The sequence below is a fragment of the Antrostomus carolinensis genome, unplaced genomic scaffold (assembly GCF_000700745.2).
Source record: "Antrostomus carolinensis isolate BGI_N321 unplaced genomic scaffold, ASM70074v2 scaffold12115, whole genome shotgun sequence".
Classification (NCBI taxonomy): domain Eukaryota; kingdom Metazoa; phylum Chordata; class Aves; order Caprimulgiformes; family Caprimulgidae; genus Antrostomus; species Antrostomus carolinensis.
In genome coordinates this window covers 24,791-44,311 of record NW_010318468.1, presented here as the reverse complement: position 1 = coordinate 44,311, position 19,521 = coordinate 24,791, and the positions used below count along the sequence as shown (strand labels likewise).

Sequence of the window (19,521 nt, the reverse complement as noted above, 5' to 3'; positions counted from 1 at the left end):
TTCTGACTGGGTGTGATTGTTCCCAGCCATAATTCATCTCTGTCCAGCCCAATAGCCATGTCTAGGGTTGTGTGTCCCTAACCTTTCTATTTTTATCTGTGTTGAAGATCTGTGAGCAGTGACCCCCTGCCAGGCTGTGCAGAGAGGTGGTTTCTCTCCCCTCGGTGCTGGTTTGAGTTGAGTTTGCAGGGCTGTTCCATAGTTTGAGTTTGCAGGGCTGTTCCAGTTTTATGGCCCAAACTAGCATTTGGGTGTGATATTTCTGAGCAACTTGATGCTTGTCCTTATGGAGTGTGATTGTCAGGTTCCATCACACCCATCAAACGCTTGGCACTGGGACATCTCAGAAGCTTAATTTTGCTTTGTTGTCAGGACTGAAATATTCTGTAGTCCTACAGACCATTTTTATCTTTTAAATCCTTCCTGGTTTACACAAATTGCCAAGAATTGAATTCTTAGTACAGCTTTCCAGACTCTTACACGGCTGAGTTTGGGAAGTGGGATATAACTGGTAGATGTATAATTTTCTTAGATATCTCTCTGGATAAACACAGCTTTTTAAATATCAATCTCCTGTGTGTGTCATCTCATAGTTGCAGCCTCACAGCTGATGATGGAGTCTGAAGCAACCTGAGAAATACTCAGGACTGACAGGAAATAACTGCTTTTCCCATTTCCTTACAGGCAATATTTTAATTCCCCTCATGATTTTTATATGAATTCCATCAGCAGACCACATTTCTTGGATACAAACTATGCATCTGTGGACCCCACTGACTTCTTACCAAAAAACGGTGATTTTCCTCAGGTAAGTACCCAGCTGCTGATGGCTTTGGGGGAGAATGGTACTTCATGGTGATGGGTTTTATTTTTTAGTATTGCCTTACGGAGGGGGAAGGAAGAGATGGGCAATATCTTAACTTTGTCCAGCAGCTGATAGGAATTGTGTGCAATTCAGAAGCTGTCTGTTGACTTGGTAAGTGTGTCCCTGTGGTTAAATTGCTTCTGTCTTTTTAAAAATGATGTTTAACATAAACACTGAACGTGCATGGGAGAATCCCTGTTTGCAGGAGGGTGTAGGTAAGTGGATTTGAATACACTTCAGACAATCAAATAATTTGCCTGCTCAAACACTCTTCACTCACATATGTTGTGTGTGCTTTCTCACGGATTACAAGTGGTGGATTCCTGAATTGTGAATATTTAGGGATTACATCAACTCAGTGTCTAGCAAACTGAGACCCTGAGGCTTCAGGGGTGCTTGAAGGGTCTCAAAAGAGCCTTTAAGGTGTGTGAAATCGTGGGCTCTCTTCAAAATCTTCATCTATGTTATCTATAAGTCAAACTTGTTTCACTAAAGGTATTGTTTTTCTTCTGGTCACGAAGTAGCTTACCAGCAGAGCCAAGCTTCCTCTGAGCGTGGGAACCGGCTAATCTGAACATCACAGTTGTCTGCTGCAGGTTTGTGACTCGATGTGATAGATAAGCACAGGGCACTGTTTAGGTGTTGTGTGAGATGGAGCAGAGCTTGGCGAGGGTTTTTTTTCCTCCCTCTTCTCTGCTCAGGTGAAGATTGACCTTTGTAGATGTTTCACTATTAATTCTAAGCGTGCCTTACAGTGTAGCCCTACGTTGATGGAAACAACACAAGGGAAGCACGAGGATGAGCTGGGGCTGAAGGGATGTACTTTGTGTGAACATGGTGCTTTGACACACCAAGAAACACTTCAGTAGGTCCTGTTTATTTTGAAAGTATTTTATTTTCAGTAACTGCTCAATGTCAAGACGTGTTTAAACAGAAACTTTTTCCTTTGTAATCTGTCTCTTCTTCCTGCAGGATTCATTAATTGATGCATTTCCCCTCTTCTTGAGGGGGATGTGTTCATTCCCCTCTGATTGTGCTTTTATTTTCTTGGCATGGCTAAAGAGAGGCTTTGAACCTCCTTGGGGCTCCCCATTTCTGCAGGTTTGGATTTACACATGCTGGGGATTTGTGCCTTTTGAGGTGAGATAAAGTTCAACTCCCAGAGCAAAGCTGCTGGCAGTGCCTCACGGTAGTGACTCGCCTGATGCAGCGGGTCTGGTCAGTCACCAGTAGCTGGTGACCAGGGTCTTCTAACTGGGTAAAAACAGATAAGTAAATGAATCATAATAGCATTGATCTTTGCCTCCTGCAGAATTAATTGTGGGCGGAATGAGGCAGAGATGTGATCTCATCAACTTGTGGAAGCCATTTAACAGGCTGCGATGGGAAGAGGGAGAGGGGTCCTCACCATAGGTCTCAGCTTGCAGGTCTGCTGTAGTTTGGCTGATGGGTTTAACGGGAAAAGGGCTTAATTATTTCTTTAACTTGTGTATTTTCTAGTATCTAAGTGGTCAATCAGCTTCCTTCCCCTGCAGCATTACAGAAATTGATCTCAGCCAGGTTGGAAGAGCAGATTTTGGAGATGTTTTGTGGAAAGGAGGTGCTTTGGCTAGGTGATAAAAGAGCAGGAGGGCTTTGAGACAAACCAGACATAAATGATCTCAGATGATTTCCAGAACAAGAAATAATTCTTGTGCCACACTCCTCCTTTTGGACAGGAGGTGACGGGTGGGAGCAAGGTGTTCGTATGCAGTTACGCTTTTGCTCGGACTCTTTCTTTCCAAGCCAACTACTGGAATACTGCATCTATTGTAACGTGCTTGCAAGTGTTCTGCTTCAAGTAGAGAAACAATAATGCGTGTCCTTCTCTGAATCTAACACAGCCAAGTCAATTCTTTTCCTTGGGTATTGTACCACATAATAGCAGGTGGTGCCATGGACGTTCCCACGAGGAACGGAGCATTTTTCTGGGTGCTTTTCTGTCCTGTTGGTGGGTGTCTGTAAAACCTTTGCACTGAGCATTATTGCGTGGGGCTTTATGGAGATTCCCACAGATAACACAAGGCGGTGATGTGTTACCCTGTGTGCCCTGAAACTGAGAAACACTGATCAAAACCTTTGTTAGAGCTTTGCTTTCCAGTCTGAAACTGATCTGATGGAGTTTGTACCTCAGAGGGATGGTGTCTGTCTAGAGCTGGCTCAGGGCTGACAGACAGCGCTCGCCTGGTGTCTAGTGTGACAGTGCCCAGTGATATGAAATAACTCCAGTGTTGTGCTCTGTCTCTCGAAGAGGCATTTCAGCCCTTAGTCATCCTCCAGCTCAAATGGTTTGTTCTGCTGCAGTACGGAGCCAGATCAGCCTTTCTCAACACTTTTGACTTTTGAGCTTTCTACATGGTTTGCTCCCAGTGCTCTCACATATCAGAATGCAGTCAGCACTGAGATGGAAATCCATTGATAAAACCTAGGGCTTTCTGAACTACTAGTCATTGCTCATCCAAGGAAAAGCTGAGGATTTTTTCCACAGGAGCCAGAATTAGAGCCTGGATCTGGTAGAGCAGCAGGCATTTAACTGGAGGCAGTGGCATCAGTCTGGAGTCACTGGGAGTGTCCTGGAGCTTTTCCATCCCTTGCTTCAGCAGCATTTTCCACTTTACTGATTTCTTGCTGTTCCAGATGCCAAACTGTTAAATATTAACAATCTGCCTGGAAAGCTGAAACAAGCCATTCAGAAGGTGTGGGGGCAGCTCAGGTGGTTACATCTTTCCAGGTGACTCTATAGGAAAGTACCTGTCTTTTCCATACTCACCTGGTGCTGTGGTAGGAGTGGCAAGTCCTGGTAAACTTTGTGCTGTTACGACCATGCCAAACAGAGGAGTGACACCGAAGAGAGAACATGAGGAGTTTGCTGCATGCTTTGGTAAGAGATTCTTGATTAAATCTGTGGTCACTGGGCAGACAAGGTAGATTGGATGCTTATGTGAGAACTTGTGCTGCCTTCACCCATGAATACAGACTATTCTCCTGTCTTTGCTCAGATGCCAAAACCTGATCTCATAGTTCAGCAGCACAGGAGAGCTCGCCGACCCCTTGGGTTACAGCCCTTGCTGTATCTCAACAGCCTGACAGTGCTTGACTCCTGGGGGTCAGAGGAAGGAGGTGGAAGTGTCATCTCTGATCTGGAGTGAAGCTTTGTGATCCCTGTATGTGATCTGACAGTGATCCAGTGCCTCCCCAAAACATCCCTGCCGCCGTTCTCGGCTGCAGCAGGATTCCAGCCTGGCCTCGGACTGTGTAACCTGTAGGCAGTTTGTCTCCTTCAAGAGTTTTCCAGGAATACTGAAAATGGATTTAAAAGGTCTGAAGAGCAAATGAGTAATGATTCTGTTGAGGTATTTGTGTAGTAAACGCTTTGTTGGTGGCGATGATCGGAGGATTGTTCAGGTGCCCTGGGGTTTGGGGGACTTGAGGGTTTGGAGCGTGGGAAGGCTGACGTGTTTTCCTCCAGCACTGGCATTTGCTCCCCCCTATCTTGTCTCTGTATTTTGTTTTGGAGGTCCCAGCTGGACCTTCAGAGTGTAAAGCCTTTACTGGCCTGAGGATGCCGTGAGTGGGAGTTGCCACATTTCTTAATTGCTCTGGGAATTTTTTTAGTTGAATCATTCACTGCTGCTGCTTGGGTCAGGTGAAGAGCGATTTCTGTGTGTACTGCAGCAGCCTCGCTGAACGCCGTCTGCATATTAGACAAGGTGCTTCATTTGCATGGTCACAACAGCCTAATGTGAACTTGAACTTGTTTCCTCCACAATATTTTTGCTTTTTTGGCTGGCTCTTGAGTGATTCATCCTTGCCGGTCTCTTGGCATTCTTTGTATAAACAAGTGGCTCAAACTGAGGTTTAGAAAATAGTTGTATGAGGCCATATTGGGGTCTGACAGCATTTCTTGATCTTGGGAACTGTTGCCTTAAGCCAAAGTCTCACCTAGACCCTGTGGTGTTGTCTTCTGATGTAAAGAGTCTACTGACTGCATGCACACCCCTTAGGAATCAAAGTCCTGAGGAGAAGCAGGTTTTGGTTTCTGTAGCTTCCCTCGCTTGCTGCTGTCTGTTCCTCCAGGTTCAAGTGCCGGTGAGTGGGAATCCAGTGCTTGTGTGCAGTGATTCTGCTGCAAAGGCATTTTTATCATATCAGTGCTGCCTTGTGTCACTGATGGTTCATTGCCACAACAAAACGCTAAATCCAGGAGGTTTTAACTTATACTTTGGCATCTGCTGTCCCTTGGCAGGTGTGTGTCAAGCTGTAGTCTGTCCCCAGAGCCTTATCATAAAAGCAGAGCAGCCTGTTCTGGAAAAGCACAGGGTCACTTAAATACTTGCTGCTCTGAGCCACCAGATTGTACTTAAAGCTTCACTGTTCCGTTCTGTTTAAAGTGACTTAAAGCACACGACTCTGCCCATTTCCTCCTTCCTTTTGTTACCTAAAATGATCCTGCCTGTTCCTCGTAGTCAGGCTGTGCTTCCCTTTCCTTAACTTCATTTGTCTTGCTCCCTGTGACTATCCAGCCCAGGACTTCCCTGAACTCACAGAAGCCTCCTCTTCTGACTTCATTTGCCATAATTTACACTGAAAAATGAACCTGATCTTTTCCCAGTGAGGGTGAGCAGCTCCCGTTGAGCGTGGAAGGTGTGGACACAACGGGTGTGCACGGGGGCTCTGCAGAGGCTCCGTCCTTTTGTTCCTCAGGGCAGCAGCTCTGTGTGTAAATGCTTTGGCAGGAAACTCGGGTACCCTTTTAAAAACTGAGTTGTGCACGGACTGCAGGAAGGAGGTCAGTCCAGATTGATTGATTGAGCTTGTGGGGCAGGGAGGAACTGGCTGCTCTGGGGCAGAGTCATTTGCAGTAAAGCTGTAAAGATGCAGTTACAGCCTTGTCTGATCTGCTTGTGGTGTAGGGGGGCTCGTGACCACACGTGTTAATCATAAACCAGCCCCTTTTTTTGCTACCAACCCCTTGCAATCTCCTATTAATCTTTCTTGTTAAAGAGGGGGGTGAAATTAACCTACTCTTAAAAAAAAAAGTATTAATTTTTAAAAGTGCTTCAGTGCATAGGGCTGTAGTGATTTAAGAGAAATCAATGTAACAGTTATTAAATTATATGAAAGACTTGCTTCTGACTGAAATGAAGAGTTTCCTGGAATAAGAAACGTCCTGGAACTTCCTATCGCTGTCCTGAAGTTATGTCTACAGGGAATACAGATATTAAAATCAATTTGAAGACAATTAACTGGCTCTAGTGCCTCTGAAGCATTTTGTGAACGAGTTGCTTTACATGCTGATGTCTTTGTTTTTGCACTCCAGGGTTGGGGTTTTGACTGACTCAATTACACTTCAAAAACACTTTTGGTGAGATGCCTGACGCTGACTTCAGGCCTCGCTTTGGAAAAACGGAGGCTGTGATTATAAGGGCTCATCTGCCCTCGTTACAGCAAGGACAGTGAAGCTGTGTAGGTGATGTGGGTGTGTACTCCCTGGCAGGACGGTGTCTGTGTGTTTGCCACTGCCCTGCTCTCGGCGTGAGCTCCTGCCTCGCCGTGGCTCACCATGTGTAGGGTGTCTGGGTGATGGTACATCAGATACTGCACTTTGAGATGATCCACCAGATAACACTGCCACGCACTGGCCTGAGCTCCCAACTGGGAGCTGAGCGAGTGTTGCTGTCGGTGTGTGAGGAGATGGTGGCATCAGCCTGGGCTGTCGGCGCAGTAAAGGGTTTGGCTGCCTCGGTGGTGAGCCAGGTGAAGGTGAGCCGTGCTGGAACCAGGCTCGCCATAGCTGGTCAGTGTCTGTGCTGGTTTCACAGCAAAGGGCCAGTGCTGCAGCCCTTTCCTCATCTGCAGGGCTCAGGCATCAGCACAGGATTCACCCACCAAGCGCTCGGTTTGCCCTGACTGTCTCATTCAGCCACGCTGAGGTGGTTACTGGGGGGGAGACGACACATCTGGGATGCAGCTGACTTTATTCTAAAGCAGCATCTCCTTTTGGTTGGGTGAACTGTGCTTTAGGAGTCAATCTTCCTCTGCTGTGTATAAAAGGAGCTCTTGAGACTAACTCAGGTGGAGATGCTGTGGGTAAGTGAGAGTAATTCTGCTTTTGAGGCATAATTTGTTGTCACTTGTGCTTGGCTGTGGATTGCAGGGGCCAGCTGAGATGCCCATGGCCCTAGGGAGGGGGTATAAGGGTTCCAGACTTGTTTTCATCCACATTGCTACCTTCAGACAGTGATGTCCACTGCTGGGCAGGAGAGAAGGCACAGGAGGAGATGGAGAACCGCCTTCTGAAGCTCTTGGCAAGTGCTGTTCTCTGCCTCCTCCCCTTCATAAAGCTAACAAAAGCGGGAAAAGCACTGGTCTGAAACACAGCGCTCTTAAAAAATGCTGGTAATATAATTTAATGGCAGACCACTGGGAGATGTTTTAAAATAGATGCTTTAATTCAAAGCAGAATTGGTCTGAGTCAGTCTGATGGAGTGAGTTTCCCCATCTCCAGTTCTGCTGGCAGTCGCTGTGTGTCCTGATCCGTAATGTGCTCACAGCACCAGTGGTCCCACTGCAGCAGTTGCCACGAGAAATATCACCCAACACAAACACCTTCAGTCATTTTTCTTTCCCTGGTCTCATGTTTGTTATTGCAAACATGAGTCGCAGCATCTCACTCTCTGCTGCCACTGGCTTCCTCCAGCTTTCAGGGTCACCTGCAAGAGTTTATTCTCTTGCTGTTTTTCCACTATGCTTCATGAGTTTTCCTGGTTTCTCCTTATTTTAAGGAGCCTGGGAGTTCCCCTCTGTGCTTGCTCAGGGGCAGGCTGTCTCCTGGTCCTCTCCCCGTTCCTGAACAAGCAGCAATTCCCTTCCAAACTTCCATTCCCCCAGGGAGCCACGTGCTGGCAGGGCTCACTGATCCGAGCAGCCCCCTTGCATACACTGAATTTCAGCTCTGGTTATAAAATACCTACCAGCTGCTTCGTTATCCTTGTTCTTAGTGCCTGTTTTAAAAATAAACCATTTGTGGTCTCAGCTTGTCAAAGCCTCTCGGAGCAGTCGCTCACTGTGCACCTTGCTTCCTCTCACTCACTTTTGAAACTAGAGCAGCGGCTGCCCAGTGCGGGGTAGGACTGGCTCTTGGTTCTCAAAACAGCCAGAATGCAAAGCCAAGCCTTGCAGCCAGCTGGGTGAAACCAGCCCTGTCATGGGAACAGGAAAAGCAAGGCATGGTCTGTACAATACATCCTCTTCCATCTTTCATCCCTCTGAAAAAACCCAGCCCTGGTAGGACAAACCGCACTGTGCCGATACTCAGCGCTCTCCCACCCGTTAGCTGCCCTTGGGCTTATCTTTCCCCATTGCTGTGATCTGATCATACATCCTGAACATTGCTCAGGTGTTCAGGTGTCCCCCCGCACATGCAGCTGCCTGGTTTTGTGCAGCTTGACTCACAGAGACATTCAGGACCTGGTGGCTTTTTTCACAAGCCAAGTCAGGAAGCTGAACCTGGAGTGTTCTTGGTCTCATCTGAAACCCCTGTCTTTTGGCAGTGAAGTATTTCAGGAAATTTAGTCCCCAGCTCTTTGGTTGCTTGATGAGCTGCCAGGTCTTCTGTACAGGTGAGTTAGTCTGTATGGGTTTGTATCTCTGCTTTCCTAGAAGTTCAGCTCAGGCTTTCAAGAAACCATCAGCACGTTGAGGAAGCTGTCCCGTGGGTCAGGGATTAGGAGGTGGTAGCAGATGCTGTGAAGTTACCCAGCAAAGTACCTGACTGGGTTTTACATTTCAGATTTTGCTGGCAGATGGTAAGTCAAATTCATGGGAATACTGGAATAATTCTGCTTTCCCGTCCCTGGCTGTCAGCATGCATGTTCATGAATTAACTGTGAGGAGCAGAAATGCTGTGGCATGCCTTCTCCCCTGGGACAGGTCGTTAAAATTCCAGGTGGCGGTTTCTGGGTGGGTTATCTTATCTTCTGTGATTCTATTACTGTGGTCTTGTAAAATCAATTCAGCAGTCCTGGTAATTTATAACGATATCATACGTCTTGCTTCCTTTTGGCAGTCCAGTTTTGTTGCCTACGTTTTGCCCCATTTGTCCTCTGACAGAAAAGGAAGAGGAAATAAACCACCTCCTTTTCCAAGGCTGTATCAATAGCAAAACCTTGATAGTCTTAGGCAAGAGTTGATGATTTAATCAAGGTCTCACAGCAAGGCAGTCACCAGCAAGTCACTAATTAAGACATTTGAAAATATACATTTGGTCTCTCACTTCAAACGTATCATTAAAGCGCCTATCCCAAGCTCCAGGGCACAACCAGCTAATTAAATACAATAAAATTGAGATAAAAGCAGCAGTGAAAACCCACTGCCTTTCTCTACCCCAAACCAGCTGCCCACAGAAACCAAACGCTTCGTTTTCACCACAGTTCCTGCAGAATGTCTCTTCGGCAGCACGGAGGTGAGATGTGCTTTGATAAGATGAGGAGCCCAGCAGCGATGCTCCAGCTCCAGCTCCCCCCGGGGCTGCCCTTCCCTCGTGTTCCCCGACGGCGGCACCGGCATCCCCGGTGTTCCCTGCTCAGTCCCAGTGCCTGGGGAAAGAAGGTTTATTTTTTCTTTCCCATTTGCTTCTTGAAAAATCTCTTCTGGGCTAGGTGTGCACAATGGAACATGGATCCTCATGATTAAGGGCTGTTAATGTGTTAATCCCCGTGGAACCGCGGTGCTGCCGTGGGTTGTGCTGTGTGCCCAGCTGCCCTGGAAAGGAGGAGCCCTGTTGTGTCCTGCGTGTGGTTTTCCAGCCCCAGGACCCCAGTGTGTCTCCGCTGCAGAAGCTGGTCCTCCCTCCTCATCTGATGTCGTAAAGCAAAACTCCCCCCCTCTGGTTTGTGTCCCCTGATTCTCAGAGGGGCTGGAGGGCACCTCGTTTTCTGCTCTCATCTCTTGCAGGCCTGGCAGGGGCTTTGCTGCCTTCTGTTGCTCCAAAGTGGTGCTTTTTTGAGAAGTGCCTGACAACGTGGGATTTTCCAGCAGTTCTCGGCACGAGGCCCCATTGCATCAGCGATGGCAGCAGGCGCCGAGCGCCGGCTCTGACACAGGGCAGCGATGAGCTGCCTCTCACTTGAAGCCGTGCCACGGCTGCATGGAAAACCTCGGAGCAGGAACAGAGAGGAGATCTGCAGCCAGTGTTCCTCTCCCCGACCTCAGCACATGCATCTGCACTGCTGGGTTCATCCTCTGCTGCGGTCATTGGCCAGGTTGGGTCCCTGTCCATGCCCTCCTCTCGTGGCACGACTGCCCAAGAGCATTTCTCAGCGCGCTGTGCTGCAGCCGTGTCACCGGCCCCGCGGGGTGCAGGGTCCAGCCCGGGGCTGAGCCGGAGCAGCTGTGGGAGTTGGGGGCACTAACCCTGCGGCCAGAGCCTGGCACTGCTGCTGCCACCGGCTGTGCCAGGGAGAACCAAACAGGAACCTCTTGCACCCAAAGCAAACGGATCAATTCTCATGGGTTTTCTGCAGGGTGAGGGGTTGCTCTGGTGAATTCCCTTCTCTGGGAGCTGGGTTGAAGCAGACTTACCGTGAACTCACAACAGCTGAATCCCTTTCAGTTGTCCCTTTTTTGTGCCTTTTTCTCTTTCCCCATCAGAAATTTTGTTTATTTCTGTTACCAAAACTGTTGAAGTTAAAAGGGAAGGTCTTGGAGAAAGAAGGCAATGTTCCTGGACACTGAGAAATAACAATGATCTATAAAAAGTTAAGAAAACGACTATTCCTTTTTATTCTCTAATTTGGGGTGGGGCAGATATGGAAAACAAAAGAAAGCACATGGCTCTTAGGGGGTGACACTTGTGAGTACTTTTCATAATCTTTTTCAGTCTGATTACTTCATCTGAGCCCATGAGATCAGGGGGGGCAGGACCCCCCAGCCCCAAAGCCCGAGGTGTGTGGTGGGGGAGATGCTGGAGCTGGATGGGGGTCCCGAGCCAAGGGGAGCTGAGCTCCTGCCCGACCTCTCCTGCCCCGTCTCTGGCTGCGCCGCCGTGGAGCTCGGCTTTGTTTACAGTGTATCTGTGGTTGAATTACACCACATACAGTAATTCTCATCGCATTGCCAGTAATTTCACTGACTTACCAAGCAGGCATCATTTCCTGAAAGTCAGCCCTTGTACTTAGAGGAAGTAAGAGCACTCTCCTTCATGACTAAACACTATATGCAAATTTCCCCGGCTTAGGACAGACGTATGGCTGTATGGCTATCCTTTTTTTCCTCCATTTTCATTCCTTTCTTCTGCATATTAATTTTTAAAAGCCCTTGATGAGTTCTGTTCCTGGCTGCTGCTGCTGTCGCGGTCATGAATGAAGACCTTTCTCCATTATATACTGAAAAATCTCACCTTACTGCTTCATCCACGTCCTGCTCTGCCGACAGCAAACTGAATGCTGGTTTAAAATGTCCCAAATGCAGTTCTGGCTGAAGTTCCCATCTCTCTACAAGGTAATGCCTGATTTTTATTTTTCTTCCCCCCAGCCCCCCTTTTTTTTTTCTCCTTTTTTTTTATTTTGTTCTTTTTCCTCCTCAGAATTCCCGGTTTGTTTTGTTTGTGAGGGTAGCCAGCTCCAGCTGCTCCCCGGGTTTGTGTGTCCCCTGTAATTTTTGCAGTAGCAGCAGAGGTTTAGGGGCGACGACTCGATGCAGGGTGGAGGGAGCAGATTTATTGTGCTGAGGATGTGATTTGTATTTTGCTGAAACGTGTGGTACTTGGAGGCTGTTCCTGTCGGTTAGAACTTGGTGGCTAACTGTGAAACTTGGAGGAAAAGGAGCTGTGTGGAGAATTGATCGGTGTGTTTATGGAGCTGTAATGGCTTTCGGGAGTTTTATTTTTAAACCAGATGCTGTGTACAGAAAAGCAATGGAAACGCTTGCCAGCCAGAGCACTGAACCCTCAAGGCTGCAAGTTTATTGCCCCATATTTAGAAAGTCTTTGGATTTTGGCAGCTCAAAGATTTTTCTTTTAGTGATCGACTGCTTATATTGTGACTGTTAATTCTTGATTTTCTCTTTCCTGAAACATAATTTGCTTAATCTGTGATTTTGGAGACTCCAAATCTTTCTTGTCTGGCAGTTTAGCTGTGTGTACCTGCATTTCTGTGTGCCTGTGGATAATGTTTTTTTTAAAACTCCCTGTCAACTGTGTGCTGTAGAGCGGAGCAATCAATAGTTGCTGTGCAAAAGGAGTATTTGTTTCGTCTGTGTCTGGTTTGTGAGCAAATAAACCATTTATATTGATGGCTTCATGGCCAAAAATATTTTTCGGATGCATACTCCTCCTGTATTTAGCCCTCACCTGTTCTTTCAGTATTTTTAACAAAGACCTTGTTTTGACTAAGGGAACTGAGCTGTTTCCACTGTCTGGGAGAAAGAGGTTAAGTCTTTGGGTTCTTTTTCCTGATCTTTTCTAGGGAGTTAATTCTTGGGTTTGATAACTTTTCTGTTTTGGGACGATGGTATAAATATTGTGTGCTGCAGTAGCATCGACTGGGGATGCATTTGCACTCATGTTTAAAAGTCCAGCGAATGGTTATCATCGATTTATCCAGTCACTCGCTTAGAGCATCTTCTGATACAAAGACCAGACAATGATTTGTGATCCTCTCTCTCCTGTTTTAATATGTTGATGTTATTTCAGCTTCAGTGTAAGAAAAGAACGTGCTGGTGAGACCCAGCAGCTGTGCACAGCCTCCGCATCGACGGGCTGCTGACCCCTGATCCAATCCTCTGTTAAACCGTCACCCCGCTGTGAGGGAATCGCCCGTTCACCGATTTACAGCCGGCTTCTCTAAAGTGCATCTCTGACTGGAGCAGTTAGTTCTGCACCGTGTTTTCACAGCAGACCTCAAGGTCTCTGTGTCCATCCCTCTGTAAGGGGTTGAGATCTTCAAGCCAGCGCTTCACCCGGGTGTTTGCTGTCCTGGTGCAAAGGAGTGTTTAATAAAACAGGATAAGAGATGGAGGCAGAGCAGGTCTGCCAGCTCCCTGCAGTGAAACGCTCCTGCCAGGGCTGATCTGCAGTGTGCTCTCTGGAGTTTGGTTGCAAGCTATGCTAAATTGCAGGGCAGGGGGAAACATTAAAAAAAAATCTGAAGAACCCACCAGACTCCTAAAAAACAAACAATCTAGTTCCAGAAATAAGATGTATGTAGAGAACAGTTGCAGAGAAGCATTGGAAACAAAAGTCCTGACTTGTGGGATAACTTCTGACGGTTGCAGAAATTTGACTTCCACTGAAACATAAAATGAATGGTATTATTGTAAAAACTTCTTATTTCCAGTAAGAAATGTTTAAAATTCTTGATTAATCAGTCTTAAACCGGGACAAAATAACTCACTTCAAATCCTGACGACTGAAATAGGTGACCACTCTGGAGTGATTTCTCTGAGCAGCTTCTCAAGCACATCAGACCATTTAAAAAGCAGGAGCTGCAGTTGCCAGATCTGGAGCTGGCTTTGCCATCCCTCCGCTCAGCTCCTCGCCCTTCCCAGCACTCGCTGCACCTGTGACCTTCTCACTCTTTGTGGTTTCTTGGGTGATCTCTTCTACCCACAATGTCACCATCTCGTTTTCAGCTGCTTCTGTCTGTGCGTCGGGGGCTCAGCACCTTCCGTCTGGGGTCAGCTGTCACCGGTGCTGTCACCGGATGAACCAGCCCTTTGGTTGGGGAGTGTCAGGGGGTCTGGCTCTGGCTTTGTCCTGTTGAGGAGAGGGGTCCTTTTCCTCACTCTGTTTCATGAGCTGATGGTTTAGGTGATGATCCTTCCTTTCTGTTGAGGAGACTAAGGTAGCTGCTCTGCTTTGCTCCATATAAACCAGTGGAGTAATGAGTCATGGCATGGTTTATAATGACACGGGTTGTAGTTATCAGCACGGCTGTGAATTAAACAATTACACTGCATCTTGTGTACAAGCAAGTCTCATTTACTGGGGTTGCACCGTAAGCTCTTCAGGGCAGGGATTGAGCACGTTACTGGTTTTAGTGCTCTTTAGATAATGTAATTAGGTGAGGCAAATGGGAGACCTGGAGATTCTGTGACTAATGCCTTGTAATACTGCACGAGGACGGGCTCACTGAAGTCATTTCCAGGACTAATGTTACCCTCCCTATAACTTGGAGGCTGGTTTCCTCTTCCCCATTCAGTCCAGTGCCCTGGGCAGAGGGAGTGGAGGTGGTGGGGCTGGAGCCTTCACTGGGGGATTGGGTTTGGGTTGGGAAGGTGGGAGGCTCTTGCTGGGATGTCTCGGATTGTGTTACGGTGCTTTCACACCTCCTGTTCCCGTTCCAGCCCGGCACTTTCCTCTCTTCAGGACCCTGATGGGTGATGGCCCCTCTAGTCTGCCCTCCAGCCTTCTTGCTGCCATGCCCATGTGTTTGCAGATATTTCCTCCTGAACTGACTTCCATCAGTGGTATTTGCAAATGAATAAAACTGCAGAAGTCTCCCCATAGCTCAGCGGTGAGAGCAGGTGAGGTCTGAGACCATCCAACTCCTTGAGACGCTGCTGTTGCTGTCCTGGGGCGGTGAAGCCCTCAATTGAAATGCTGTCAGTAGCATGGGAGCTACTGGTGGCTCTAGATCGTGGTGACAGTGCAGAGGCTGTTGAACTCCTGCAGTGTTTGCTTGGGATCTGGGGTCCAACGGAAGAAGCGGAAGGGTAGTGAAGACAGCAAGGGGAGGTGAGGGCTTGTTTCAGCAGAGCAGTGGCTCCAGGTGATCAGCAAGTGTCTCTGCAGAGGACTGGAAGGTTGAGAGAGGCTACAGACCTTGGGAGGTGAGAGTTAATGGAAAAAAAATAAATCTCAATAGCGTGACAATGTGAGCTTGAGTCCCACACGCCCACTGCCCAGTGCTCGGGATCAGGAGCTCAGGGCTGCAGGAGGTGGACAGGCACGTTCCTGCAGGATGCACAAGGCACTTGCTCTGGCCAAGAAATGCCATATTTACCCCAGGCTTTTCCTGCTTTCTCCAGTGTGAAGCAGAGCCCCTTTTCCAGAGGTCACTTAATTCCGAGCTGATAAATGAAGGTGCCTGCTTCAGGCTCTGAAAAGCCTTGGTTTCTGGGTAATCCTAAAATAGCCACAGAAATATCAAGAGTCAGAGCTGCACAGGAAACGCTGCCCTGGGCTGGCAGCAGCGGTGTCACACGTGAGCACGAGTACCCGGTGCTGGCAGGAGGGTGTCCCACACAGCGGTGCCACCCTGGCAGCACAGCCTAACAAACCTTTCTCCTTGAGCCTTTGAGTCCCCCCAGTTGGTTTTTGATGATTCCAAACTTTCCACAGTCTCTGTTACCCACTTGCCTTCGCTTCAGCACATCAGTGCTCTTGCACAGCACCTGCACCTGAGCCTTGGGAGCAGCAGCTGTCTTCTCAGCGGCCAAACAAGATGTATCTGTGAAGAAGTTGAAGGGAACGTGTCCTGATGGTTTTAAACACGGCAAAAACATAACTTTTGATGGCAAGTTGGGGAGAGTCTGACCTGGCTCTTGGCCTGAGGCCCTTAGGAATAGCACAAGCAGGCTCAGCTGTTCATGATTTTATGTCAGACAGGGCTAAGTGACTTTAAAAAAAAATCTTTGGCTGCCTTTCTGCCTTGTAGTAGGAAATTGGTCCTTAACTGGAAATGAACAGCGATTTCTCCCCGTATCAGACACTGCGGCTCTTCTGGCAGCCGCGCTGCGGTATTATCACACGTATTTGGTTATCTGGTGTAGTGGAGGCTTGAGCTGGCTGAGTGAGGACCCACACAACGGGTTTGTGTTGGCAGAGTCCTGTGGGGCACCAAGAAAGATCTGTTGGTCTGTCTGCTTATTCCTCTGGGACAGAGGCATGTCTCCAGCAGGACCTGCGTGCTGGAGCTTGGTGTTTCGAAGGACATTGCTCTGCAGTAAACAGCAGACAAAGTTTTTCTGCTTTGAAAAATGTTTGAAAGTGGTGTTTGATGTGGAAGGAGAGCTGAGGTGATGTGATGGCGTCAGGGAAGGGGCAGTGATCTGTGCTGGAGCTAAGGACACAGAGTAAGAAGTGCTTTTCAGTTATCAGTTCTTGCCACCTGAAATTTGAAAAACTAGATGGGGAGTCAATGGTAGGGAGGGGATTGGAGGTTCTTTCTGAGCTACAGTCTGTGTGACTCAAACCAACATCATCATTGGGTTGGCTCAAAATAACACAATTGTAAGCTGTGTCACCAAAAAAAGAGCAAGGGCAGAGCCTGATCCTCCTCACGGAAGCACATTCCCTCCTTGTCCGGACTGAGGAGTGCCCTTGGGAAAAGGCTTGGTAGATTTGCCAAGATTTATCTAGATGCAAATCCAGGTGACACTGGTGCTCCTTCCCCCTGCTCCTGGCAGCCTTGTTAGTGCAGAACCTGGCATGAGGACACTGGTTTTTTTCCAAAGCCTCCAGATATTGCTGTGTTATAAATCACAATTAATCAGCTGTGTCGTTATCAGGTGGAGCTGGTACTCTGTGGGCTTTTGAGCATAAATGAAATACTTGAGTCCTTTGGGTGTTAGGCTGAGGGCTTTCACCCCTCAGCAGTCTTTTTAATCACATAGAAAGTTGAGGTGGCTGCTGTCTTGCTGAAAGCTCCTCTTCCTTTCACTCTTGGATGTGGAGATGTGCACAGTCCGAGTTACTCTTGAACACGTACCGGTACTTCTGTCCAGTCATTGGTTTTTCTATGTTTTCAAGAAACTGAGATTTTAAAACAGCTGCTTAGGGCATGTCCTCATTTACAAGTTAATTTCCAAGATTTGTGGAGCATGAAGTAACGGAGCTGCTCATTTAAGAGCAAGAAATTAAAACTTCCTGGATGAGTAGGTGTGAGAAAGGAGCTCTCTGGTCTTCTCATCCTGCCTCCTCTAACTGTGGTCACTTCTCCATTTCAGGATTCTTCATACCTCGATGAGCTCTCCAACAACAACTCCCTCTTCTCCTCCCCTGCGGATTCCCTCTCTGACATTGCTGATCCTAAGGACTTCTTGCCTGCTGATAGTCTGAACCACGTGCCAACACTATGGGATGTAAACGTACCGCAGCAGAACCAAATAGAGGTATGAGCTGCTCTTCCTCCAGCTTCCCCATCAGACAATAAATACCTCAGGCTTCATCCCAGGTGTTTCACCAAGAAATTAAGAAACTAACCCAGTTCCCTGCAGGGCTGAAGTTGCAGTATGATGATGTTTTGCTATTACCAACTGCACTTGAGGAGGGAAGGGGTGAGGTGATTACATGTACTTTAGTCTCCTGGAAGCAGGAGAGAACCTGGGCATCCTCAAAGGCACATGTGCACTCTTTGAGTGTGGTACAGGCACTATCTCTTTCTTCTGGCAGCTGTGGCAGGTGGGTGCATTAGGAAGATGTATCCCTAAAACATTCAGCAGGTCCAGAGTGGCCTGTGACAGGGCGATTGGGGTGCTGAAGAGATGGACTCAAGGACAAACACCATGATGTTGGTCATTAACTGTTCCCAGCAGCAGCCACCACCATTTGTTTATTCTCTATGGCAAATATTTTAGTAACAATGACTAAAAACCAAACTCTGTCTCAGCTTAAGACTAACCATTTGTGTTTACTTTGCGAGTCCAAATCCTTGCAAGCTTTTACATCTCCGAGTTTTCCTGGGCATGTGATCTCCCGGCAGTCCCACAGCAACATGTGGTTCTGTGCATTTCTACCAGCCTTCTACCATCTGTTTTCCCTCATCTGTTGGGACCAGTTACTCGCTATTGCACAACCCAGTGTTGGTCACTACGGGTAGCCACCGGCTTTGGTTGGTGGTGGAGCCGATACCGTACACAATTGCTGAATCCCTGGATCTCAGCTCTCGCGGTGGGTGCCCAGCTGAGCAGCAGGTTTCCTTTGTAGGTCATTGTCTTATGAAGATTGTGGGGGGAAAATATTCAATGTGAGTGCCTCAGAAGGGCATCTGGCATGTCTGTGCTTCAGTCACTGCTGTATTTTGAGGTTCTCTCCTGTTTTTAGAGGCATTTTGCAGTTAGTACCATGTCTGACTGTTTTTCCATGATGAACGCTGGCTGTTTGTCACAGTTTGGAAATCAGAGTCTCAGCAGCATTTCTGCTTTGAAGGGCTGCTGCTGTGTGGCTCAGTGACAGGTTGGGACTGAAGGAGTGAGGCTTGATGGCGAGGGTCCTGGCCTGGGACGTGGGTAATCAAAGCTCCTGTCTGCCTTAGACTTTCTGTGACATCTTAGGCTATTCATGCAGATCCTCAAATCAGACACCTGATGTCTTGCTGAAATCACTGAGATTTGATCCCATTTCTAGACCTTCGTGGTGTCTCCTTGGCCCTCAGCGTGTCTAATTGGAGGCAGAGAAGGCAGCTGCCCTCCTCCCCATGGATAAACGCGTTGGAGATCAAGGGCCACGCGGCTGCCCCGGCAGCGAGGGGCATCCACACACAGCCCGGTAACTCTGAACCAGTGTGAAGTTTGAGATTGTTAGTGGGAGAAGAGCTGAACTATTGAAACCAAAGAAATAGCTGAAGACATCCCAGGCTTGTAAAGTGGGGGATTAAAAAAGCTAGAAAACAGATACACCCCCCAGGACAGAGGTTTGTGCCTTTCTGCTCCCAGGCACCTATTATTATTGTTTTTTACAGAGTAGCCTAAATCACCACAGAAATACTTGTGTGGTGTCCTGTTCCTAAACACGTGAACTCTGGTCGAGATACTCGGTGCCTGAAAAAGCATCTGTGCAGTACACAGCAAAAAACGTGCTGGGAAAAGCTGTTCTAAACCCAGGGTAAAGAATGTGAGTGAGGAACAAATATGTGTCATGGACGTGTGAGACTAACTGGTCTGACCGTGGCGGAGCAGCCCTCTCCGGTCTTGTTGCGTGCTGTTCTTCAGGCCCTGCCCTCGCCCCTCGTCGTCCTGCCCAGCACTTGGGTTCAGATAAGGCAAATTAACTCCTTGGAATTCCATTAATAAAAATAACTTCCTTTTGAAAAGAATCTCTAGCTATTTTAAACTTATTTTATCTGTGTTTTCTGAGTACAGAGGCAGTTGGGGATTTGTTTGGTTGGGTGAGGTGGGGTTTGTTTGTTTGTTTGTTTGGGGTTTTTTTATTTGTTGGGTTTTTTTATTTGTTGGTGGTTTTTTGTTTATTTGGTTTGGGTTTTGTTTGTTTGTTTGGTCGGGTTTGGTTTGGGTTTTGTTTGTTTGTTTGTTTGCCTTCCATCTGTTTGACATTTCCTGACCAGGTGTCAGTTAAGTACATCCTAGTCAGGAGATTTCAGTTTCATTTTTGCACGGGAGTGGGTAACTCACAGGACACGAGGTAAATGGATTGTCAGATTGACTCATGATTGGCAACTGTTCTATTACCTGAATTTCAAATGTGCTTTTTTTTGTTGTTGTTAAAGGAGGCAAACAAGTGATCTGTTACAAAATCTCAAGGCAGTGCCAAAGACGAGGTTCCTCACTGTTACATTCAGTACAGGGTGGATTTTGCTGATATCCTGCACCAATATAGCAGCAGTTTGGAGAACCTTTCCCTGTCCCTCCCCACACCATGACGCCACCATCATTTTCCA

At 47.6% G+C, this 19,521-nt stretch overlaps 1 protein-coding gene across 1 annotated transcript in view; it reads left to right on the top strand.

Moving 5' to 3' along the window:
- SBNO2 (strawberry notch homolog 2) overlaps positions 1 to 19,521 on the top strand; it is a 45,941-nt gene that overhangs the window by 6,411 nt on the left and 20,009 nt on the right. Inside the window, exons 3-4 of the mRNA XM_010168908.1 lie at positions 685 to 808; positions 16,853 to 17,017. Coding sequence (XP_010167210.1) covers positions 685 to 808; positions 16,853 to 17,017 — 289 coding nt within the window. The remainder of the gene's footprint in view (positions 1 to 684; positions 809 to 16,852; positions 17,018 to 19,521) is intronic.